This window comes from Leopardus geoffroyi, chromosome A2 (genome assembly GCF_018350155.1).
Source record: "Leopardus geoffroyi isolate Oge1 chromosome A2, O.geoffroyi_Oge1_pat1.0, whole genome shotgun sequence".
Classification (NCBI taxonomy): Eukaryota; Metazoa; Chordata; class Mammalia; order Carnivora; family Felidae; genus Leopardus; species Leopardus geoffroyi.
This window is the reverse complement of record NC_059331.1, coordinates 99,722,570-99,749,347: the sequence shown is the minus strand read 5'-3', so window position 1 is coordinate 99,749,347 and position 26,778 is coordinate 99,722,570. Positions and strand designations below refer to the sequence as shown.

General features: G+C 41.1%; 1 protein-coding gene across 4 annotated transcripts in view; it reads left to right on the top strand.

Annotated features, from left to right (window-relative positions):
* Positions 1-21,009: 21,009 nt before the first annotated feature.
* SLC25A13 (solute carrier family 25 member 13) overlaps positions 21,010-26,778 on the top strand; it is a 192,118-nt gene continuing 186,349 nt past the window's right edge. For 2 of the 4 annotated variants that reach the window (XM_045494859.1, XM_045494856.1), the window contains exon 1: positions 21,010-21,297. In XM_045494859.1, the coding sequence (XP_045350815.1) occupies positions 21,283-21,297 (15 nt within the window). In that variant the 5' untranslated portion in view covers positions 21,010-21,282. The remainder of the gene's footprint in view (positions 21,298-26,778) is intronic. The other 2 variants (XM_045494857.1, XM_045494861.1) reach the window with 2 other exon arrangements.

Sequence of the window (26,778 nt, the reverse complement as noted above, 5' to 3'; positions counted from 1 at the left end):
AGACCCGAAACTATGAAGTTTCTAGAAGAAAATGCAGGAATAAAATCCCCTTGACATGGCTATTGGTAATCTTTTGGAAGTCACCCCTAAAGCACAGGCAACAAGATCCAAAATAAGCAAGTGGGATTACAACAAACTAAAAAATTTCTATAGCAAGAGAAACCATCAACAAAGTAAAAAGACAACCTACCAAATGGGAAAAAATATTTTCAAAGCACAAATATGATAAGGGCTTCATATCCAAAATATATAACATACTCATACAACTCAAAAGCAAAACAAAACAAAACAAAAAATAGAAACAATCCAATTAAAAATGGACAAAGGTCCTGAATTGACATTTTTCTAAAGAAGATACATGAAAGGCCAACAGGTCCATGAAAAGATGCCCAAGATCACTACTCATTAGGGAAATGCAAATTAAAACCACATTGAGATATTACCTCATACCTGTTAGAATGGTCACCATCAAAAAGACAAGAGCTAATAAATGCTGATGGGGATTAAAGACAAAGAAACCCTTGTGCACTTCAATGGGATTATAAATTCGTATAGCTATTATGGTAAACAGAATGGAAGTTCCTCAACAAATTGAAAATAGATCTTCCTTATGATCCAGAAATTCTAATTCTGGGGGTATATACAAAGGAAAAGAAAACACTAACTTGAAAAGATATCTGCACTCCTATGTTCATTGCAGCATTATTTATAATAGCCAAGACATGGAAACAACTTGTGTCCATTGATAGATGAATGGGTAAAGAAGTTGTGATATACATATACAACAGAACATTATTCAGCCATAAAAATTGAGGAAATTCTACCATTTGTAACAATATGGATGGACCTTGAATGTATTATGCTAAGTGAAATACGTCAGAGAAGGGCAAATACTGTATGATCTCACTTACATGTGGAACCTAAAACAAAACAAAACAAAATCAAAAGAAACCCACACCCAACTCAGAAAAAGAGACCAGATTTGTAGTTACCAGAGGTGGGGGGTAGGGGAGGAGGAATTGGAGGAAGGTAGTCAAAATGTACAAACTTCCAGTTATAGGAGAGATTAGTACTGGCGATATAATGCACAATGTGATGGCTGTAGCTAACACTACTGTATGGTACACAAGAAAGTTGTTGAGAGTGTAGACCCCAAGAATAGTCATCACAAGAAGCTAATTTTTGTGATGAGTATTCTTAGGATCTATTCTCTTATCAACTTTTCTATATATAATGCAGCAATCTATGTGTGATGTTGTTAACTTTTTTCTTTTCATATTGTATCTGTATAAGATGATGGATGTTAATTAAACCTATCATGGCAATCAGTTTACAATATATTTAAATGTAATTCTCATGCTGTACAACTTAAATTTATGAAATTATATATGTCAATTATTTCCCAGTCAAGTCCCTTGATTTTTTTTTTTTACTTTTCATTTTTTTTTAAGTTTTTATTTTAATTCCAGTTACTTAACATTGATTAGGTCTTAATTGGCGTAATTACAATGTGGAAGCAGATGTGTCTCCTTTCCTTTGTTTCCCAAATATAAAAAAAATCAAGTAGCAGTCCCAGTGCTAAAGCCAGAGCTGTGGAATGAGGGTTATCACCTGTAATCTCCTCATATGTGGGCGTCTTTCAGAAAATCCAACCTTCCCACTGAGTGAAGGATCTCGTCAAATATGGCACCTTTCCTCCATTTATTATGGCAGCTACCCAGGAATCTATGATAGGGTCATTTTCCTTTTGGAGAGGTGGGAAATTTGAGGAGAGTCGTCTATGGAGTCATGCTTGGACGCATATACCCCTGGAAGAGCGCTTGTAATTTATGATGGGCAGTGGCTGGGAGCTGCTGTTAATCAGAGCACAGTCTCCCCTAGAGAACACAGTGACTATTGAGTCTGCCTTTCTGGCTTGCCTGCTGAGACCCATGTGGAACCTCAGCAGGCACAGTACATGGTATGTAATTCCTGGGCTCTCAGAAGGCAACAGAAGCCAACTTCAAACCATTGCAAAAGAATTCAGGCTGTTTAACAGTGGGGATCTTCCAATCAAGGCACATGAATGAATGTCAGCCTCCCCCATTCAGAAATATAAAACATGGCATATATTTTGCCAAGTGTGTAAGTGTGTGTAAAGACTGGAATCTCTCCCTAGCTCAGCGTACTGAAATCAGTTCAATTCGTCAAAACTACTTATTGAATTCCTTCTTTATGTATAGCTCTGCATACCACATTGGTCTGTGGTAAACAGAAATGAGTGATGAAGTCAGAAAGAAAGCAAAGTCATGTTTGTAGAGTCCATTCTAGGTATCTGCTTTAATTGTTTCTTAACTGTTTCTCACAACACCCCTGAGAGGCTGTGCAGTTTAGATGAATGGTCCAGCCTTGTGTAAAGGAGAGTCAAAATACTGCAACTTATGTAAGATAGAAATTTCTTTTTTTTTTCCTCATCTAACAGTCCAGAAGTGGGTGCTCCAGGCACTCTCTATCTTATGCTCAGCCATCTCTAGGGTGTTATTCCCATCCACATAATCCAAGATGGCTCTGCACCTCATCTACATTCCCTCCCGTTACACCTATCACTTCTGCTCACAGTCTGTTTCAAAGCTTACCCTCATGGCCAAATCTACCAGGGAAACATAGGCCTTCCTAGGGGCAATCACATGCCAGTCTACAAAGCAGAAATTCATTTACATGAGCGATGAGGAAGAAACAGATCTTGTAGAATTTAGATTGTTATAATGATTTCCATTTCACAGGTATGCTGAGATGCATACAGGTTAACTAACCTTCCCAAGATTTGCGGGCTTCACTACATTATACTGCCTCTCTGTAATGTCATACACTAGTTGCTTTAGACTTGTGGCTAAGCTGTTTCTGTCAGAATAGAGTCCTGGATGCCAGAATTATGCATTTCTGAAGTTCTGCATCCTTTATGTAAAGGGAAATGAGACTGTGATGAAAACTATTTAAGGTAGAGAATTTTTTAAAGGATTTGGGGATTAATTGTTTTATGGGAAATTGGGAAGAAAGGTTTTTTTTTAATGTCTATTCATTTTTGAGAGAGAGAAAAAGAGAGAGAGAGAGAGAGAGGGAGAGAGAGAGAGAGAGAGAGAGAGAGAGAGATTGTGAGCAGGGGATGGGCAGGGAGAGAGAGGAGAACAGAGGATCCGAAGTGGGCTCCATGCTAACAGCAGACAACCACTCAGGTGCCCCTAAGGTAGAGAATTTAAGACATTCCAAAGCTCTCATTTAGCAAAGGAAAGTCAGATTTTGAGTAAATGGCAAGAAGTCACACAAACTAAGCAGCTAGGGTAGCAAGGTAGAAAATAGGAAAGACTTATCTAGAAGTCAAGGCAGAACCCTCCTTCTCTCTGGCTTTATACCCTCCTGACAGTGGTAACCGTCACAACTGTTCGTCTGTCATTGTAGCATGAAAGTAGCCATATATTAGAGAATACAAAACAAATGGACATGGCTGTGTTCCAACAAAATATTATTTATGGACACTGAAATTTGGCTTTCATGTGTGAAATAGTTTTCATGTGCCACTAAGTATTATTCATCTTTTGATGATTTTCAACCCTTTCAAAATGTAAAAATCATTATAAACTTTTAAGGTATTTGAAAACTGTTAATGGTTACATCCATACCATGGACTACTACTCAACAATAAAGGAAATAAACTTTTGATACATATGACAACTTGCATGGGCCTCAAGGGTGTTAAGCTGAGTGAAAAAGTCACTCTCAAAGGTCACATCCTTTATGATTACATTAAATAACATTCTCAAAAAACACAAAATTACACAGATGGAGAACACATTAGTAGCTAGGGATGAGGATGTTTGGAGATAGCGGTATGGTTGTGACTACAAAGAGGTGGCATGAAGGAGATCTTTGTGATAATGGAATAGTTCTGTGTCTTGATGAGGTGGTTTCTACATGAATCTACACATGTGATAAAGTGGCAGAGACATACACACACAGGCACATACGTTGTGCCAATATGGATTTCTTGCTTTGACATTGTATTATAATTATGTAAAATGTAACCACTAGGGGAAACTGGGTGAAGACTATGTGGCATCTTTCTGTACTGTCTTTGAAATTTCATTAAAATCAATAATTATCTCAAAATTTAAAATTAAGGGGCACCTAGGTGGCTCAGTCAGTTAGTGTACAACTCTTGATTTCAGCTCAGGTCATGATCCCAGGGTCATAAGACCCAGCTCTGCCTTGGGCTCTCCACTGAGCATGGAGCCTGCTTAAGATTCTCTCTCTCTCTCTCTCTCTCTCTCTTTCTCTCTCTCTCCATCCCTCCCTCCCTCCCTCCCTCCGCCCCTCCCCTGCTCATGCAGGTACACATGCCGGTGTGTGCTCTCTCTCTCTCTCTCAAATAAATTAAAAAATAATAAGAAATAAAATGGACAAGGGACATAAGTAACTTGCAAAGAAATACAAATGGCCAATAAGGATATTTTAAAAATAACTAAGTCCAGTAATTAAAAATTGATGGCAACAAGCATTTTGCTACAGTATCAAAAACATACGATTAATATTATCAAGTGCTGGCAATGTTATGGAGAAATGGATAGTGTCATACATTTTTGGTAGGACGGTAAATTGGTGAATAAAATTTGAAAGATAAGTTGGTGGTTTCTGTGAAAATCTTAAAATAGGCATGTCTTTGGTCCACCAATTATTCATCTCAAAATTAGTTCTATGGATATACTTATAAGGGACCACAAAGATGAGTATAAGAATGTTCACTGTAGTTTAGTTGGGTTTTTCATCTTTTTATTTATATAGAATAAAATTATCTCACTTAAAATAAACAAGTCAATGATCTTTAGCCAGTTTATAGTCACACATTACTAAAATCCAATTTTTAACCATTTCCATCACCCCCAAAAGATACCTCCTATTCATTTGCAGTCACCCCCTGTTTCCATCTCTAGCCTTTGGCAACTACTAATGTACTTTTGTCTCTATATATTTGTCTTTCCTGGATATTTTATACAAGCGATGCATTTTAGTTTTAATTGAGACATATTCAATATTCAACAACATAAAATTTCTTTCACTAATGCTCTGGTACCTATGGACCAGTAACTATGGACATAATTTAAAATCCTGCTTAAATTTAGCTTAAAAGCATCAAGCATACAGCTTCAATAGGAAGGAGATTGAAGGATATTAAATAGTATGTAAATTTGCATGTATACGGTCTTCCTTCAGAATTTGATAAGCAAAATCTGTTGAACTTTGTCACTGAGTAATGCCATGAAACTGTTATATGGTTCCCCTTCCATAGGGAATACAAAATTGATCTGTGTATTTTCAAAGTGGGAGGCATTGATACTTTGACAGAGTTCTATTACAGTGACAGTATTCTTATTATGCCCAGTGTCTAATGTACACCTAATTGTATTATACCCAGAGAGCTGTTATGCACTGATTACCAACTGCTGTTTATAATCTTTTGAATGCATTTTTCTGATGCTGAAAAAATTCATGGGAAAAGTCACAAGAGGGAGAAAATGGAAGAGAAAGTGATCCATAAACAATGGGGCTTCATATAGCTCCATGTGGCTACATCAAGCCTCATGATGTCTCAGAGTCTCTGACAAGTTCTAGGAGCATAATAAAATTCTAGGCTTAACAGCAATAAAGCAAATGGTAGCTTCTGACTTAATATGTACATGGGTGTCAGGGTTATGGTAACACTTGATACCATGAGTCCTTTGAGAAGTAGGCCCAGTGGCAACTGCTGAGCCTACTACACCCCAACCATAAATCATCAGTCATCCTAATCAATCAGAGATCAATTTTCCTGTAGGGAAACTGCTTATTTAAATGTTCAGGGCTATTTTCTATGTTTGTTATGATCCAATTACATTTTCAAATATTTGAGAGGTTCAGTAGAGAGAGAAAATAAAAGGATTTGGTTTCTTTGAGCAGCGTAGGTGCTATTGATACCTGCGAATTGAGCCATCGTGACAAGAAAGCAGGAAGCATTGGGTTGTTCCCAATTGGGACCAGATACTGAAAGTCTGCTATGTCCTTTCCATGTGGCAATGATTTGGGAGGAAAAGTGAGAGACTAGTGACAATAGTAACATCTTCCCCATGGTGGAATGAACAACATTGGAAAAGAGAGTGGGAGAAGAGTTTGAGAAACTGAAATGAGTGCAGCTTGACTAAAGCAGAAGTTGCAGGGAGGAAAGTGGCAAAAGATGAGGCTGAAGTTGTATACAGGAGCCAGCAAGCAACATTATGTTCTTGGGAATTTCAGGACAACAGGGAACTATTGAAAGATTCTGAATAAAGGAGTGGCCTGATGAGGTTTGGTTGCAGGATGAAGAACAGTGTGGAGGAGAATAAAGTGGGGCAGGGAGATCATTTAAGAGATTATCAGAATTCTTCAGGAGAGATGATCCTGCTTACATTACCATAGTGGTGGTGGTAGAGAGAAGGGGTATTTACATGATAGAGTCTACAGTACTTGAATCTACAGTGATTGAAGTGATGTGGAGTGTGAGAGAAAGAGAGGAGTCAAGAGTGACCCCCACCCACAATTGTAGTTTGGGCAACAAGATGGCTGATGGTGCCATTTGTTGAAATAGAGGTCAAAATGAGGAGGGGCTGTTTGAGATAGTGTCCAATTTGGACATATTAAAAAAGTACTTATGACCAGAAGATAAATACATACATAATTAGTATGAGTCAGAAGCTCAGGAAGAGAGATAAGGAAAGAAATAAATATTTGAGAGTGAGACATTGAAGCTATACAGATAGATGAGATGGGGCAAGACTATGGAGAAACTGGGACCCAAAGAAGGTAACAATATCCCAAAGATAGTATTGTTGGAGCTGGGATCACCATCCTTGTATAATGGCCTTGCCTAAGGACCAGAAGAGAAAGTAATCCAGCATGGTAGTTGAGAGCCTCAATTGAGGAAAAAGAGAGTAATTTGAATCCCAACTTGGTCACATATAAATCAGTGATATTAGGCAAGTGACCCAGTCTCTTTATGCCTTACTTTCTTAAGGTGTGGTAAGATAATAATAACAGGAGCTTCAAGAGTATTGGAGACTGAATGCAAAAGCATATCTAAAGCATCTAGTTCAAGGTACGACATATAATTGGGTATCAATAAATGGTAGTTCTTACTATCATATTCAATAAATGGAATGAAAAGTTCCTTTGAAGATCTTTACCTATAGATTATGTTGAATGATATTGTCTTTAATATTTTAGTTTAAATTTTGCCAACTTTTCCCTTTAATTCTCATTTAAAATTGTTAATTGTAATTGACACAAAATTGTCACTTTTTCTTTAAATGGTAGTTGTACTATTGGGGATTGGTTGGCCAAAGACCAAATTTTATGTGCTAGAGATGACAATTTACAGTCTCTTTTGAATAGGTCTGCCTAAGGTGGAGAAAGACACAAGAACCACTCACAGTGTCACACTTATTTCCATTAGGGGTATTGGTATTACATATAAAAACAGTAAATTTCTCTATAAATAATAGAGTACCATACGTGGAAGGGAAAGTGCCTACAGTATAGACAGTACTGCTTAATCTATTTTGGGGAAGAAAGAGCCCATACAAAAAGAACATGATAAATATGCTAAATTTATACAATATGTGCTCAGTGATAAATATTCTAAGCATGTACTTCAATAATTCTCTCATCAGTGCAGCCTTGTTACCCCCACCATCAGCAGATACTGATAATTAATCAACTGAAATGAATCTTTACAGAATAAACAAATCTGTTATACATGAATGATGATTATGTCTCTTTCAGTTGTGAAGGCTTTTCATAACTTATTCATGCCAGCGTTATGAAGACTTTTCCCCCAGGGAACAAATCTTTTTGGTGAGGCCTCCTTTTAGACTATTACTGGTGATCAGTGGCATTTCAGCCATATTCAGTAGATGTAGGTAATTGTAAGGAGCATGTGGGTGTTACTCCATCCCGTTCTCTGGGAGGGAGAGGGTAGGCCCCTTAATCTGTTTCCTAAGCACTTGCAGTCTTGCTGGCAGAGCTGGGATGGCTTGCTGTGACTGCACTCGTGGAAGTGGACATGATAGCTTTGTATCCAAATCTGGATAAATATCTATAGAGGCTGCTTTACAGCTTATGCATACACACGTTAACTTCTGTGGACAAGGAATATGGAAAGAAAATACAGTATGCCAGACAAAAAGAGGCCTTGGCTTGGTCCTGATGGAAATAACAACAGTCTCATGAATAAGGTGTCCAGATACATTCCAACCAGTTCCTAATACCATCTTCATGCTCCTATTAAAGATAATTCTTGGGGTGCCTGGGTGGCTCAGTCTGTTAAGCATCTGACTCTTGATTTCAGCCCAGGCCATGATCTCATGACCCGTGAGATGGAGCCCCATGTTAGGCTCTGTGCTGACATCACAGAGCCTGCTTGGGATTCTCTCTCTTCCTCTCTCTCTCTGACCTTGCCCTGCTCTCTCTCTTTCTCTCTCTCTTCCCCTCCAAAATAAATAAATAAACTTAAAAAAATTTATTCTTTACAGGTCTCTTGCATGTTTGCACATCTAATTAGTAGAGGCTCTATGGTCTTTGCTCCAAATTATGCAAGGACATTTGTATAAGAAACAGCCTTGGAAACTCCTGGACACAGAACAGCATGCTTACTGTCCCTTACAAAAGATTTAGGTTTCCTAACTCAGGGTTCCTCCCCTATAATGCAAATAACTGCATGTACAAGTATCACCTGGCCCTCTTTGTGCTGCCTTGTGGGAACTAAGGCTTAGGGAAATCAAAACTGATACCCTGGCTATCGCTATTACTGTGAACAATAATCTGTTCTTTATCTTTGACCCCGGAGTCTCATGTCTTTTGCCAGCATCCATGGAAACTTGTTAGCTTGCAAGTAGACTAAAATCTCAGAGCCCTTTACAGTTTTTGACAGTGGATTTCAGCATGTATGATATTTAATATGAGTTATTTTCAGTTTTAGTGTACCTTAAAAGTTTGTCTGTGTTTCTAATTCTTCTAAAATAAATGTGGGATAGAGAGAATTGATTTGTAGTCAGTACAAAGAGAAGATATTTCTGAAAGTCATGTGGAAAGCTAAATGGTCAAAGCATGTTCTAAATCATCGCAGTATAGAAAAATTATAAAATGCTTTTCTGTATTTTAATGACAAAACCCCTCAAAGAATGAAAAATTAAAATGTTTTTCTAAAGAGTCAGACACAAAATTTCAAAATAGGAAGAAAACTTAAAAATGAGTTGATTCAACTGACTCCCTCTATTAAAAAAAAATAAGGCATATGAGGACACTCATTGACCTCCTTTGCATTCTCCATAATGGCTTTTGTAAATAAATATTCTAAGCATGTGCTTCAATAATTCTCTCATCAGCACAGCCTTGTTACCCCCACCATCAGCAGTGGGGGTTAGACAATTAGAACAAATATGTAGAAAGATATTTATCATATTTTACCAATGATAGAGAAAAATGACAAATGACTTAAAACTCCCAACCATTAGAGAATGGTTGAAGTGTTGACAAATTCTTGTGATGTAATATCAGGTAACATTTATAATTATGTTTTTCGAGTGTTTTAATTAGTGACACAATATAATTTTTATGACATATTGTTAAGTGAGACAGTAGGATATACAAATTGTGTAATCCCAATAATATGACACATCATTATAACACACACTCATGCATACAAAGAAAAGAACTGGAAGAAAATTGCTTTAAAATATTCAAGTAGTTATAACTGGATTGGGGAAATATGGATGATTTTATTTTTCTTCTTTGTTGTTTTCTGTGTTGTTAAAACTTCCTGTATCGAATCAGAATTTTAAAATAAATGATCCTTTATGCAACAAACTCAGTCTATGTTTAGTCCACCACCAGGCTTATTTTAGCCTTTCTCCTTCCCATTTATAACTCTCTTTGCCAGTGTGCAAGTGTGGGGTGTGGTGCAGTTTTGAGGGCTGGGTGGAGTAATAGAATTGTATTTCATTTCTCAGCCTCCTGCTTCATCCAGTTCATCTTATCCTATCTTCGCGTGAAGTCACATATCCTGAAAGTCCCTCAACTTTTTACCTCTGGGATTCCAACCCCATGCCCTGGCATTGCCAACCTTTTCTTAGCTTGCTGCCTGATGGTGTGCTTGAGTACAGACTGGGGACACGTTAGGCAGAATGTCTCCTTGACCCACTCCCATCTCCTCCATCAGTGTTCCCTTTGCTGTACCAACTCTTCCACCCTCTCCCTCTCTCTACCTGCCCCTTCCCCATGCATGCCTGCATGCACACACACACACACACACACACACACGCACACACACACAACTAGCTCTAGATCAGCACTATTCAATAGCAACATTATGTGAAACCCTCAGTAATTTAAAATTTTCTATTAGCTACATTAAAAGAAACACATAAAATATATTTTAAGAATACATTTTATTTAACCCAACATGTCTAAACTATTGCTATTTCGACACATCATAAATTTAAAAGTTATTTAGGGAGACATTTTATATCTGCTTTTCTATACTAAAATCTTTGCAGTGCAACAGGCATTTTATATTTTCAGCACATCTCAGTTCACACTAGCCCCATGTCAAGTGCTCAGTAGTCACATGCAGCTTGTGTTACAGCATTGGGCAGCAAAATTCTGGAGGGATCTTTCCCCCAACAACTTCTGTTCCGTGTCCCATTAGCCTGGGCCTTCCAAACGTGTAAATGGCTCTTTGGCTGGCTCTACTGGGACAGCTGTCTACATTAACCAGGGGCTTTGGAGGAAATACCTGTCACAGTTTGTGACAGGAGATCATGTACCTTTGGTGGTTCTGCCTTATGAAGTAGGCAGTCACCTATCCAATCTATGAATCTTGCCAGAGTGTGTGACTAGATCAATAGAGATCTGTTCCCTTATTAAAGGACAGAGGCCATCACTGTCCTTGATACATCCCATCCCATCCCACTCTCGCTAAAGTATGGCTTCCTATTCCACCTATGTCTGAGGTTGGCAGACTGGCTTTCTGTTTAAATGAATCGGGAGAAGAAAGGTGATCGAGCATCTTCAAAATTAAGCACATTCATTTCATCGGTAAAAATACTGAGTCCTGGAGGCGGAGAAGTGATTTGCACACAGTGATAAAGCCACTTAGTGGCAGACTTGGGTTGGAACTAAAATCCAGGTCCCCTCTCGGTCCATCACATGAAGTCTCAAGTTATTTACTTTTGGTGATGTTGATCAAGTTATTGAATCAGGTCATTTACCAGGAGAAAGGTCCACGATCTACCCCAGAATTAGAGCCCATTAGTCTGATCTCTGTCTAGCTCCAATCTTTTTGTCCCAAGTAACTTTTCACACCAAAGCCTAGAAAACGGACAAGCAAACAAACACAAGCGATTAACTCACTGTCACAAAGTGCTAAAAAGACCAGAAACGGGATGCAGACATAGAGGGTAACAGGAGTTCCTTCTTTAGAAAGGAGGTCAGAGAAGGCACCCCTGAGGACCTGAGGATGAAGAGGATAAGGGAGTGGGACTGTGGTGTTCCTGGCAGGCCAAACGGTCAGTGCAGAGGCCCTGGGCCGGGAAAGCTCTGCCCGTAGAGGAACTGGAGGCAGTCAGGAAGTAAGGCGTGAGACAGCCTGAGAGGCAGGAGGAGTCACATTACGTGGAGTCTCATGGTGAAAAGCTAGACATTTCACTAAGAGTTTGAATTCTCCTGCCCCTTTTGGTATCTGGTGAGTTTCTTCTTAATTTTAACTGTTGATATTTAAAGATCTTGGCTGCATTACGACCTTAAGAGAATGAGCTCCACCACCTACAAGAGTCCTTGGAGGGTGAATGCGCTGGCCTCTCTTTCCAGCAGCAGATCCCTAATGGACTCAGGCAGTGACAGCAGGAGGTAAGATAAAGCACTGTAGAGGCTGTGGCCCTGAGGCTGGAATTGTGATTGTATCCAACTGACAAACAAGTTCGGACATGGACCATCTGGTCCAATATCCTTAAATTGGGAACCTAGGGCTAACGTTAATAGGTTGTTCATAAATACTCAAGTGCTCTCCTGTTCTCTGCCTCATTGCTGTTTCAATTTTCAGCTTCCAAAGTAGATTTTCCAATACTTCTAAATGGAATGAAATATTCTGGGACAGTGAGCCTAGGAAGAAACAGTCTTCATCCGCGTAACAGAATACTGGAAGCAGTAATGCTAGAATAGAATCAGAGAACATCAGAACAGCAAGGAGTCAAGGAGGACAGCTGCTCTGGCCCTTTCATTCTAGTGTGACTATTATTTATAACATATTTTTACATGCCAGATGATTTATACATTCAGTTCAATAGCATAGCAACCTTGCAAAATGGGTATTTTTAAAAATTTCATTTACAGATCAGGAGACTGAGGCTCAGAGAGGTTTACTACTGACCTGAGGTTGCACAGCCTCAGTTGCACAGCCAGTTTACAACTGACTGAGATTGCACAGCCAAAAGTGGCAGAGCTGGGACTCAAATAAAGGTCTGATTTTTAACTCACCATGCTATCTGAAGCTAGTTAAACAAATAGACAGATGAGAATATAATAATAAGAGCTAGTGGTAGAATCTACATGGCCCAACTAGTTCTCATTTTTTCTACATCTTGATTAGCTATAAAGAAGAGTGCAAAAGAGATAAATAATACCTGAATAGAGTTCATTGCTGTTGTTGTTGGTGGTGGTGTTTGCGTTTTATAAAAATATAGGTCTCCTTAAACCAGTTTTGGTAAGATTGTTTTACTGAGTATTTTCTTCTTCTTTTTTAAATTTTTTATGTTTATTTATTTTTGAGAGAGAGAGAGAGAGAGAGAGAGAGAGAGAGAGAGAGAGAAAGCAGCGGAGGGGGAGAGAGGGAGGGAGCCACAGAATCTGAAGCAGGCTCCAGGCTCTGAGCTGTCAGCACAGAGCCTAACACAGGGCTGAAACCCCTGAACTGTGAGATCATGATCTGACCTGAAGTCAGATGCCCAACTGACTGAGCCACCCAGATGCCCCCCAAGTATCTATTTTCTTAAAGAATTATAGAGCTCTTGATTAAGAGTTTTAGGAATTATTGCCAAAGACATGGCTACACTAAAAGAAATGTTCCATACTACAAATGGCCAGGGATGGAGAGCTCCCTGTGCATATTACTGGCTTCTGCTCCTTTGTGCTGATCTGACGCTGGCCTGCTGAAGCACTTGACTGTTCTGATACACCCCTCCTGAGTGCACTGAGGGCCCAGGGTAGCCTAAGCGTGATTTGCCACTGCTTTGAGTAGCCTGCTGGGCTCAGGGGATCTCAGCCAGATTCATAAGCACAGACTTGGACCTGGTGGAAGATTTGGGGTATTCTGGTTCCAGGCCATAGAAACAGAGCTCAGTCTCTTCAAAGACTTGACATAAGTCCTGTGAGTAATTACTGGGATCTTATGGAACTATGGTTAAACATATTAAATATTCTACTCTAAGAACTATGACTTCTCTAAGATTTGCTACACCAGTGATACCATCTTCAGAACCAGGTGTGTTAGGCAGAATAATGGCTTCCCAAAGATGTTCACGTCCTGATCCCCAGAACCTCTGAAATATGTTACCTTACATTACATGGCAAAAGAGAATTGAGGTCCGAGGTGGAATTAAAGTTGCTAATCAGTGTGAGCTGAATTGTATACTCCTCAAAATTTATATATAGAAATCCTAACTCCCAGTACCTAAGAAATGGACCTGTATTTGGATATAGGGTATTTAATTAAAATGAGATCCTTAGGATGGGCCTTAATCCAATATGGCTGGTATCTTTATAAGAAGGAAAGATTAGGACACAGGTATGTACACAGGGAAGACCATGTGAAGACACAGGCAGAAGACAGTTGTCTGTAAACCAAAGGGAGAGATTTACTAACCCTGCTGAAGAAACTAAGTTTGCTGACACATTGTTCACAGACTTTTAACCCCCAGAATTATGAGAAAATGAGTTTCTACTGTGTAAGTTACCCAGTCTGTGGCACTTTGTTGTGGTAAGCCCTAGCAAACTAACACACTGATCAATTGACCTTAATATTGGAAGGTTATCCTGGATTATGTGGGTAAGCCTGATGCAATCACAAGGGTCCTTAAATACAGAAGAGCAAGGCAGAAGAAGCGATCAGATTGATGTGGTATGAGAAGAACTGGACCCACTGTTGCTGGCATTGAAGATGGAGAAGGAGGACCATGAGCCAAGGAGTGTAGGTAACCTCTAGAAGCTGAACAAGGAAGGAATAAATGGATTCTCTCCTACAGCCTCCAGACAGAGAGTAACACAACCCTGCCAATATCTTGATTTGACCCATTTGGAACTTCTAAAGTGTAAGATAATAAATTTATGTTGTTTGCAACACTAAATCTGTGGTAACTTGTTCCAATGGCAGTAGGAAGTCAATACACAAGGGTTCTGAGCATGGTCTGTACAACACAGCAGGTTACAAGGCATGACCCTTACTTCAGCATGGTTTGGACATCTGTTGCACTCATACCATTAGATGCTCTTCAAAATATTCCTACTATTTCTTATTTACCTACTTCTTTTGTCAGTGTTGTATAAGATATTAGTGAATGGTGCTGGAATAAGGTACTGGGACAAGCAAATGGTCTGGTCTAACACCTTCACATAGGAAATTTTGAACATGCTTTGAAATTGTAGATGAAGCCAGGTCACCATGGTGTCCTTAATTTAAACTTCTACTCATTGGCCCTTGTCGGGTGATCTTCCTCAATCCTTAGAGGTATTGGTGCTCTAGGTGTAGGACTTCATGTTTTCGAAGCATACATTAAACGGATTTTTACTGAGTGCCTTGTACATACCAGATAGTGTTGCAGACACTGGGCATGCGGCAATGAGCCAACAGAGATACAATCTCTGCTTTCATTCCAGTGGGGGGAGGGAGACAACAAATACCTAAATAAATGTATGTCAGGTGATGATAATGGATAGAATGAAAACCTAAGCAGGAGGTGAATGGAGTGGGGGCAAGAGATTTCTCTGATATGACATTCGACGAAGACCTGAATGGTAGATCTGTGAATTCTCTGAGGGTCAAGACTGTGTCTTCTTCACCTTTGTTTCTGTGCACAGGTCAAGTCCTTATAATGTAGGACAGAGAAATGATTTAACACTAGAATATAAGACCACTCTGGCAGGGGCTGTAATGATCAACGCTCACCCCATGGAAGTATAAATAATGTATATAGTCCCATGAATACTGGTCAGCATCAGCTATCTACTCCATTTCACTCAAGAGTCCTTTATGCTCTTGAGATACACAGCAATCACATAACTCAGAACTTTTTGGGGTACTATGTGCCATCTGTTGTCCCAATATCTTATTTAGATACTCTCACCAGTCAACACTGTACCCTGGGGACTTGAAACTAGAAATTTAAATTCATCCCCAAATTTGTAGCTGCCATAGAAGACTTTAGAGGTTTCCTATGCCTCCTGCCAAGTGTATAACTTCAGTGCTTGGGAATCTAATCATTTATGCCTGAATTGCAGTATTTGGCCCTTGACCATTAGGATGAATTCTGTGTAAAGTTAGTAATTGTGATTCCTTTTCCCCAGCAGAAGGCTGGTTGCTATTATGGCCCCTATTTCCATTTTTGGATAACTTTTGATACTCACATCTTGCATTTGGTGAAACTGAAGGTCTACCTTCAGGGCAAGGTCTACCTTCAGGTCTACCTGAGGGCAAGTGTTCACATGCTTGTGTATACCTGTTCTGCTCCCAGAAAGTAGCTGTTCAAGGCCTTGCTTTCAGAGCGTATCTCAAAGCTTTGGGGATTTGTTTTCAATCACACTTTTCTCAAGATGTGTTGTTTCCTTATCTTGACTACTTCCTCCCTCCCTTTCTTTCCTTTTTAACTAAAAAAATGTTGACATAGCTTTCTCTGTTGGATTTACTAAGAAGCTAGGTCATATTCATTTCTGACCTACCTTTAGCCCACTCTCGGGGAAGGCTCATCATGCTTGATCTGACACGTGGCAGGATTCCAAAAACAAAGGACCGCCACAGAAGGTCCTGGAGCCTGTGCAAAGTCAGAACTTGGGAGCTCTTCATTTAGTTATGTCATGGTGCTCCTTTTGCTCTGTCACACATGTCCTTTACCAGCCTGGCATTACCTTTGCAAAACGCAATCCATACAAAGGATCATACTGCAGTTTGTAATACATGGTCAAATTTCCGGTAGATGATGTGTTTTGCTGGAGTACCCTTTCCAGCATGCTGTAATCTGGTGGTGGTGGTGGCCACAAGAGTGGCCTCTTGTTTGCTTGTTTGTTTTTCAGGGAGCTGAGGAAAAGAGCATGGTCAAAGGGCACCAACAAAGTGTGGCTGCCCTGGGAAAGGTGAAAGCTCAGAGCAGGACACACTGTTCACTCTTCTGAATTCCTGGGGCTTGAGCTCATGCTCAGGCTGTGTGCCTTCGTAGCCCATGAGCGTCCCTCATGATTTGGACTGGCTGATTTCCTGGCCGGCCAGGTTGGCGTCTGGTGCTTCAAGACTGATGGCTTTGGGACCTGTATTGGTTTCTTTGTTGCAACAAAGTACCGCACACAGAGCAGCTTCAAACAACAGAAATTTATTGTCTAATAGTTCTGGAGGCCACAAGTCCTCAGGGGAGGTGATTATCAATCAAGTAGAGCCATGCTCCCTGTGAGACTCTAGGTAAAATCCTGTCTTTCTTCTTCTTGGTTCCTGGTGCTGGCTGTTGATTGTTGGCATTCCTTGGCTTATAGCCCCGTAACACTAATCTTTGTTTTTTTTTGTTTGTTTGTTTGTTTTGTTTTTTATCATCTGGCCTTCTCCCTGTGTGTCTCTGTGGCTTCTTTTTTTTTTTTTTTTTTAACATTCATTTTTGAGACAGAGAGAGACAGAGCATGAACGGGGGAGGGTCAGAGAGAGAGGGAGACACAGAATCTGAAACAGGCTCCAGGCTCTGAGCGGTCAGCACAGAGCCCGACGCAGGGCTCCAACTGACGGACCTCGAGATCATGACCTGAGCCGAAGTCGGTCGCTTAACCGACTGAGCCACCCAGGCGCCCCTCTGTGGCTTCTTATAAGAACACCAGTCATAGTGGATTAAGGGCCCACCCTACTCTGGTATGACCTCATCTTAACTGATTACATCTTCAATTTCCAAATGAGGCACATTCTGAGGTAAAAGGGATTTGGACTTTGGGGGGACACAACTGAACTTCCAACCCATAATTTTTGGTCAAAATTTAGTGTCAGCTACTTTTAAATTGTAGGAAAGAGGATAGTCTGGGGGCAGAAAGAAGGGGTGAGTATGAGACATGTTGCTTACCAGAGTGCTCCTCAGCCTGTCAGGACATGATGAGTGGTAGGAGGCAAAGTGGCAGGTGCCCAGGCGACTTTATCTTCCTGGATAATGTTTCACATCATGCTAATGTTTAAAGGTTATGTGGAAATCAAGGACCATCTTTCCCATTTCAGGGCTTGTGATGGTTAAACTTCTTTAAAATTTCATATTTTGGATAATTCCAGAATGAAGGAAGAAGCTTAATAACTGAGTCTGACTCAGTTGAAGTACACTTTGTTCCATATGTGGATATACCTGCACCCACAGTGTGGTAGGCTTGGTAGGTGGACTAATGGCTCCCCACCCCCAAAAAGATGTCCACATCCTAAACTCTAGAGCCTATGAATGTTACCTTATATGGTGGAGACTTTGCAGATATGATTAAAGATCTAAAGATGGAGAGATTATTCTGGATATCTGGGTTGGCTCTAAATGTCACAGTAAGTTTCCTTATAAGGGGGAAGCAGAGGAGATCTCAGACAGAAGATACCATGTGAGGGAAGCAGAGTCAGAGACAGAAGATACTATATATGTTAGCTTTGAAGATCAGGAAAGGGGTCATGAGCCCCTGGAAAAGGTAAAAAATAGATTCTGCCCTAAATCTTCTGGAGAGAGCACAGCCCTACTGACACATTGATTTTAGCCCCTTACAGCTCAGTTTGAAATTCTGGCCTCCAGAATTGTAAGAGAATACATTTATGTAATTGTAAGAGAATACAAGTATGTGGTGGCTTTGTTAGAGCAGCCATGGGAAACTTATACACAGAGTATGATTCCTTCTATTTAAATTTAAAAATGCAACTCTCTCTGAAAACTTACCATGATGAGCACTGAGTAATGTAGAGATTTGTTGAATCACTATATTGTACACCTGAAACTAATATAATGCTATATGTTAACATACTGGAATTAAAATAAAAAACTTAATAAAATTAAAAAAATAGATCTCTCTCTTTCTCTCTGCATAAACACATAGATATATCAAGACTTGAAGAAAATACAGTAAAATGTTACCAGTGGCTAACTCTGGGGGTAGGATTATAAGTTATTTTTTTTTTTGGTCATTACTATGATTTCTTAAATTCTTCGAGACTTCTAGAGAAAATCAAACAGATTCTTGATTCTTTTTCTTTTTCTTTTTCTTTAAAAGTTAAGGAACTATTACTCAGTCTTAAAAAGTCTTAAAACTCTGGCCCATGCTGCCAGATGGATGAAAACTTGCAGACATTATGCTCATTGAAATAAGCCGGTCACAAAAAGACAAATACTGTGTGATTCCACTTTTATGAGGAACCTAGAGTAGTCAAATTTATAGAGACAGAATGGTGGTTGCTGGGGGCTGTGGGGGAGGGGGCCTGGGAGTGTTTGTTTAATATAAAGCAAAGAGTTTTAGTTTTGCAAGATGGAAAGAGTTCTGGAGATTGACTGCACAACAATGTGAGTGTGCTTAACATGACTGAACCATACGCTTGATATTGGTTAAGACAGATTTAAACCACACGTAAATTTTTTTTTTTTATTTAAAAAAAATTTTTTTTTTCAACGTTTATTTATTTTTGGGACAGAGAGAGACAGAGCATGAACGGGGGAGGGGCAGAGAGAGAGGGAGACACAGAATCGGAAACAGGCTCCAGGCTCTGAGCCATCAGCCCAGAGCCTGACGCGGGGCTCGAACTCACGGACCGCGAGATTGTGACCTGGCTGAAGTCGGACGCTTAACCGACTGCGCCACCCAGGCGCCCCCACACGTAAATTTTTTAAAGTTCATCTACATTATAAGAGGAGAGCTTCAGTGATGCCCTTAAAAACAAACGTGCACTGGACGATGTGTTTTCTGTTACGTGAGGTTGCGTTTTCTCTGTTAACTTTTAAATTCTTTTACAGCAGCTGGAGCCACCTCTCCACATGAGCTTTAGGTTCATCCCCTGCCATTCTTTTCTGTGTCAAATCTCTTGTTTTTGCTTTTGTCTTTATTCTTTCACTCTTTGCGTGGTTTTTCTCCTCCACCTATGAACATGTTCAAGTTTTGGGCGGCTTTGTTAGATCTCTTAAGTGTATGTTAATCAATTGCTCCTTTTTAAATGCTTCTTTTTCTGGCTTTTACAACATAATTTGTATATTGTACATCCTCTTACAGACACACACTTGTATAACTGATCTTCTATTACTGATCTATGGTGTCTTTCCAACATCCATACCAGGGATGTATGTGCAAGGCAGGGTGACTCCCTTTCTTTCTCTTACCCCCACATATAATTATTCAGCACCGGTGACTAATTTTATCTCCTCTGTATTCTTTTAGCCCTATCCCATCTCTGGTTTCAGGCCCTCAGCCTGTCTTGTCAGAATGTCCCAATAGTTCAGTCTTGCCTCATCTTCCACACTGCAAGCAGAGTGATCCATCTATATTGTAAACCTTCCCATGCTTCTTCCTGTCTAAAAGCCTTTTGGTCATGGTGCCTACCCTTCAGCATGGCACCCAACACCCTCATGACATGGTCCCTAGCTGTCCATCCAGACTCTTCATCCACCAGTTCCACAGCTCATGTCACCTTTCATGATCAATGACTTTCATAACTTGCTGTGGTTCTCCAGCAATTTCTGGGCCTCCTGCCTCTCCTTATTTTCTCTGGCTGGGAAATCTTTGCCTTCCACTTCGTTGGCCCAAGACACAGCCACTTTCCTACATTCAGCTTAGGCACCATCTCCCCTAAGGGACTTCCAGAGTCCTCAATGTCCCTACAGTGTCCTGGGAACAGGTTGTTGCCTTAACAGGTTGTTTACATAGAAGTTAACTATCTATGTGTCTGCCTCCTCACTAGCCCTTGAACTCTTTAAGGGCTGAGTCCATCTCAAGTCATTTAGGTGTTTCCAGCACCTAGCACACTGTAGGCCCTCAATCAGTGTTGATTAATTAACATAATTATGTAATAAACACTTCTGTTGAAAGGTTATATCCGTAATTAACAAAATATTTAAAGCACTTTTCCCTGACCACCATTGCCTTAATTATAAATTTTGATGGCAGAGATAAATGAACGGAATTTTGATGAAGAAAGCTAAGATCTCTGGAGGTTATACATTTAATTTTTCCATTATAATTTTGACCTATTTTAGCAGGGCCTATCTGGTCGGGGGCGGGGGGATCTTTTGACCTCTATGATCCTAATAGGCAGCGCTGAAATCAAATAGCCTCACAAATATATGTTCTGCATTATACATACCCATTTGGTACTTAAGAGTTTACAGATTTGGCCTAAAAGTAGATTTGCTAGTGATACTACTTTTCCTATCTTCCCACTGACTGGCCAGTGCTTTTGGATGCATTATAGCATAATACAGAGTGGAGTCCCTTCAAAAGGGAACCTACGAGGAAATCTGGCTGAACAGTGACCCAAGGGGACTTCCCACCCGGGTGCGTGCCCCTCCTTGCGGGTCTCAAGGGCCCTGGAATGAATAGCCCCTGGTATGGCGGAATCCGGCAGCTTCCCTCGCAAGGCCAACTACCCCTAGGAGGGCGGATCGCACCCCACCACTGCCCCACGGCCCTCGCCGCTGGACAGCGCAGCCGGGGTCACGTGCGCGCGGCCGGTCCACCGCCCCCGGACCCGCGCCCGCCCCGGCCTCAGGGCAGAGGCCGTAGGCTCACGCGCGCCCGGGCGGCTTGGGCCGGGCGCAGCCAATGGGCTGGCGGCGCCCGTCTGACCCGCGCCGGCGGGAGGGCGTGGGGAGGCAGGCCGGGCGCGCACGCTGCCGGGCCGTATCGCCATCCCTGCTGCCGCTGGGACGGGAAGTGAGCCGCCGGGGCCCACAGTGAGATCCAGCGCCGAGAGGGTCCTGCAGGCGCCCGGACCCGCACCCGGGGCGAAGCATGGCGGCCGCCAAGGTAAGCGTAGGCCCGTTGCCCCGGGGAGCGTGCCGGCCGGCCGGGGCCCGAGGGCTCGGGCGTTCACGTGCCGCCTTGGTGCAACGGGGAAAGCAGATAGAGAGGGGCCCGGGGCAGCTGTTCCACCTTGCAGCAGCGGAGGAGGGAGGTGACCGCTTCTCCCGGGCAGCACATGTGGCCCATGCGGGGACGGAGGCCCGACCTTGCAGTAGAAACTTTGTCGGCTGAACCCTCCCACTTGGCCCGGGAGGGAAGTCGGTGCCGGGCTGGCGCTCGGCGGGCTGAGCCAAGGTCGGCTTAGGGAAGCCAGGTGCGCCCGGGGCGAAGGAGGGCCCGGGGTCATCAGGTCCCCTCGGCCCCTCAGAGCACACCTGCTTGTGACCCCGGTTGTTATTGACTCGGGCTTTTTCCCGGCGGCACCGCCCGGGCTGAAGCCAGATCCTATTAGGTTTCAAAGGCTCCGCCCTCCCGAGGGTGGGGAAGTCACCTTGACTTCCGTTTTAGAGACTGTTCGGAATAGTTGGCCTGCACGCGTGTGGGTAAAAATGGAGAGGGTCCCCGCCCCCCCCTTCTCATCTTCCAGCCCCCTCTCCCCATCTGACAACACTTACGTACCGGCCTCTGAGCATTTGAGAGGCTTCTTTTTAGAAATGACAAAACAGATTGTCCTGGGAGCCTGTAACTCTTGTGAAGTTTTACTTAAAAGGAATTCTGCGTAATGTGAATCATTCACTAACCCGGAGGAAAGGCAGCTCCGACAGCTTGACCTTTCCTCTTTTCACCATTTTTTGAAACCTGGACACCATTTCAGTCTCTTTGGACTCCATTTCAACTTTTCTGGCAGAATACCATACTTAGTCCCAATCACTTGAATCATCGGAATTTATTGCTTTTAATTTTAAGTTCACGAAGGCAGCCCTTTAATCAAGCCTATACAACTTCTTAGTTCATTTTAAGTGCAATGAACTTAAATATACCCAACATTTCAAACATTTGTCCTTAATCAAAACTCTGTGATAACCCTCAAGAGGAAAACATGGCCAACACATCATACTCCTATTTATTCAAGCAAACTAATCACATTTGCAATGGAAATTGTAAGCAGACAAATATATTTAAATGCTGTTCTATGACTTAAGTTTCTCCAGACTCCCCAAATCTGCAGGCTTCTTCATGTTTCTAGACTATGTGGCCTAAGTGGCCTTTTTCTTTTCTGTAATGACTCTTGAGTTCCATCCTCAGGAGTGTGTTCTTGGGTGTGTGCATGAGTGTATTTGTGTGTGTGTGTGAACATATTGGTATATGTAACTATTTTAGGTAGATTCTTTGAGGATCACTGGTATTTATTTTTGGTAACTACATTAACCCTTTCAAACCCAATGGCTCTTGACCTTTTCTTTGCATTAAATTTGTATCCAGTCAAGATTTCAAGGCCTGATATGAATTCGTTCCTTCCAAGTGACTTCTTCCAGGAGACAGGTGAAAATAGATTCCCATGCTCTTATTATTTTTTATATCTGCATGTGAACTAAATAATTATACTTAATTTGGAGATAAAATAATTGAGGAGCCCAAACTGATGAATGTACATGTAATTTGAGTATAAGAAAAGGATCATGAACTAGTATGAAGTAAAATAAGTGACATGGAAGCAGATTTAACTTTTTGGTTGTATATTAAGCTATCACATCATATCAATAAGTGCGGTTGAATTGTAACCAAGTAGTGAGGGGGAAGATGAAACATTTCATTTTTACTCTTTGGGAACTTGTGTGTTTGTTTATTTATTCATTTAGCCTTGCCTCTTTTCAGGATTTCTGATGGCTCATATTATATATACATATATTTACAATCCAAAAAGATATCAAAATCAAGTCAGAGTAGATGAGAAAAGACAGGATAAAGGGAAAGGAAGATGCAGCCATGACTAAAATTAGTGGAAAATAAGGAGGTACTTGCTAGAGGTGACTGCATTTTCTAGCAGCCAGAGTAAAGAGGAAATGATCAGCAAGGTCAGTCAGTTACTTGGGAGAGAAGTCTCCTTGTACTGAGGGCAGTTTCTCCCCATGTCCTTTTATGTGCTGTGAGCAAACTGCATTCAGAACTAGCTCATGACCACAAATATATGTCTGTGGGTTCCATAAGGCCATTTTTAATAATGTCCCTCCTTGTAGCTCCAGGGCAGTGCAGTAAGTGTAGTCTTAAAAGTTCCCAAAACGAGCTGTGCTGGTCTACTTTAGTCTAAGAATGCCTCTTACCTAGTGGCCTTTGGGCACTATCCTTGTGAGGTGATTCTGTCAGTTGCGGGTCAGTGCTGGGTGGACTGAGTTAAAGGCTGCGCTGTTAGCCTTTTGCTGGCATGCAGTTAGTCCATGTTGCTGCATTGAACACAGAGCCATGGGTTTAACAGTCTCATTTACAAGCAGGATTGACATCCCCTCTTAAAACTTGAAGAGCCTGCCTAGGAGAGAGCCCACTCCAATGGAATGTCCCAGAGGTTGGGCCAAGAATCTGAAACTCAACAATTGTAGGTGAATTTCAGCACTCACTGTGGAGAATTGTTTGAATATTTAATTAAGCAGGTCTGATATTTTCTGGATGAACTTAACCACACCTAGCAGTTTCTTGATCTCTTGATCATTTATTCTGAGTTTCCTTGTTCTTTTTTTTCCCCCTCCAAGTGTAACTATTCATGTCCCTCTTCCTTTAAATAGTTCTCATAGGAAGGCCAAGAGGCCAAGAATCTAGTCTTTGGTCTGCTTTTATTTTGATTTCTGCATGAAGACTTCTGCATAATGATGCAAAAGATATTTGTTTTTTCATGAGGTAACATTGATCTAAAACTCTTATTATTTTGAGACAGACTCAAAAAACTTCCATTCTCTTGCTGCCTACTTTCTTAAGGTTCCCTTCCTATATGGTAAATGGTAAGTGGTCTGCCTGTACTATTTGTGTCGTTTTCAGTATTTCTTTTAAAACCTTCCAAGCACTGCCCTGCATGTATTAAAATGTAATTGAGTTTTTTAAATGGTATTTCATGCAACTTCACAAAAAATGCATTTTTAAAAAGTAGTAATAAGGGGAAACCTCCCCTTCCCCTTTGCCCCCATTTGGTTGTAGCGAACATTCCCTCTTGGTCATTGGTTGAATTTGTACATTAATAATGATGAAATGAAACTAGATGAAACTTAAAAGTTAGAGAATGCTTACTTGAGTTCAGGCGTGAGAAATGTTCAGATATAAAACTGGACATGGACCGATAATTTGGCCTAGAACTAAAGGAAATTTGGAACAAATTGAAGCATTAATAATAATGAAAATTTGGTCTGTAGGACTAGAACACTTAGGATTGATACTGCATTCTTGGAGGAGTTGTTGCTACGATCACTGATCACTGACTGCTTCAGAGTTGTGTATCATGTTCTTTCTAATGTTACAAATGGGACTAAACTGAGGATGTGAAAATGAATTGGTCTCCTTTTGGGCCTTCTAGAAAACCACAACTATACTATAGGCTGAATCCTGTCATGGAAGTGCCCTAAGTAGTGGTTAGTGCCACAAAAGGGGCTATGGAAGCACTGGGGAAGGAGATGGATTCTGTGGGGGTGGAAGGAGGAAACCTCTCAAAAGTGGTGGTATTTCAGCAAGAATGGCTGGGGAAAGAGCGAAGACCCGTTCCAGTGGTAAGAAACCACAAGTGTAAGGCCGAAGTGACAACACTTGCTACTTGTAGGGGATAGGATAGCAGGTAATGAAATCCATAAAAGAGCAGCAAACCCTCCCTGAGTACTTACTAGATAAGAGATTTGGTCTAATGCTTCTTGTTAGTAACTTACCTATATCCTGTAGCAGTCCTATGAGTTACATGCTATCATCCATGATTTACAGATGATGACTCTGGACACCAAGAGTTGATGTAAGTGGCTGAAGAGCAGATAATTAGGAAGTGAAGGAGCTGGAGTTCAGGTCCAGCCAGTCTGGCTCCAGAGTCTGCTGTTACCCTGTGCTCCCTACGGTCTGCCTGCGTGGTAGTTTGGGTAGAGAGTAGAGTGCATAAGAGAGGGGAGATGGCTTAGGAGGGAAATTAGGTGCTTCAGAGTAAGCCAGATTTTTATGTAAGAACCACTTACACAGTGTCTGCTATGTGCCAGGAACTTTCCCAAGTGCTTTACAAATAATAACTCAATTACTTTTCATAATAGCAAGAAGGGTGCTATTTTTGTCCTTATTTTAATAGGTGAGAAAACTGAGGTCCAGAAAGGTTAAGTAATTTCCTTAAAGTTATATAGTAAGTGATACAGCCTGGATTTGAACCTTGCCAGTATTTTTTCAGTGTCTTTGCTCTTAACCTGTCTCCACCTCTCCCAGGCCTTAAAAAGAGTTCTGTTTGCAAAGGTGCATGTGAAAATTCACATGTTCTCACTTATGGACGTATGTATTTCCTGGTCTTCCTAGTCCAGTAGTTTGTAGCACACTGTGACACTCAGTGTATGTTTCATTGCAGTGTTGATTTGCTATAGCTTTCTTTAAAAAAAAATTTTTTTTAATGTTTATTTTTGAGAGAGAGAAAGAGAGAGGGAGGCAGAGCTTGAGTAGGGGAGGGGTAGAGAGAGAGGAAGACACAGAATCCAAAGCAGGCTCCAGTGTCTGAGCTGTCAGCACAGAGCCCGATGCAGGGCTTGAACTCACCAGCTATGAGATCATGACCTGAGCCAAAGTCCGATGTTTAAATGACTGAGCCACCCAGGCGCCCCTGGCTTTCTTTAAAAAAAAAAAAAAAATTATTTTTGAGAGAGAGAGCGAGTGAGCACGGGGGAGGGGCAGAGAGAGAGGGAGCCACAGAATCCGAAGCAGGCTCCAGGCTCTGAGCTGTCAGCACAGAGCCCCACGTGGGGCTTGAACCCACGAACCAGGCCGTGCCCTAAGCCAAAATTGGATGCTTCACTGACTAAGCCGCCCAGGCACCCTGATTTGCTATGGCTTTCAAACCACATTGCTGAGGCCAAGAATTGTCATATACTTTTTTTTAAAAATAGCTTTATTGAGAATTCATGTACCATACAATTCACTCATTTAAAGTGTACAATTCAGTAGTTTTCATATATTCACAGAGTTGGGCAACTATCCGTGCTGTCATATGCCTTTGTAAAAATCTTAATCCACTGTTTACTACTAAGGACTTGGACTGTATTTTTAAGCTCCATGCTTTTCTCATTTCTCATCCTATAACAATGCCCTATTTAAACGTTTGTTAATGAGGATGAAATGAGATTTGGCCTTATCACAGATATTCTTTAAATGGGAAGTTTCTTTCCCTTATGGTAAAACCACTAGGTATTTAGTGATATCACAACATCATAATAAAGCAGAGCAGTTTTTGTGCTAGACAGGAAGGAAAAAAAGTTTGAATTGTTTTTATGCTACCACGATGATGGTAAGTTTCTGTGGTTCTGCTGAGGTTTGGATTTAGAGTTTCTTAAA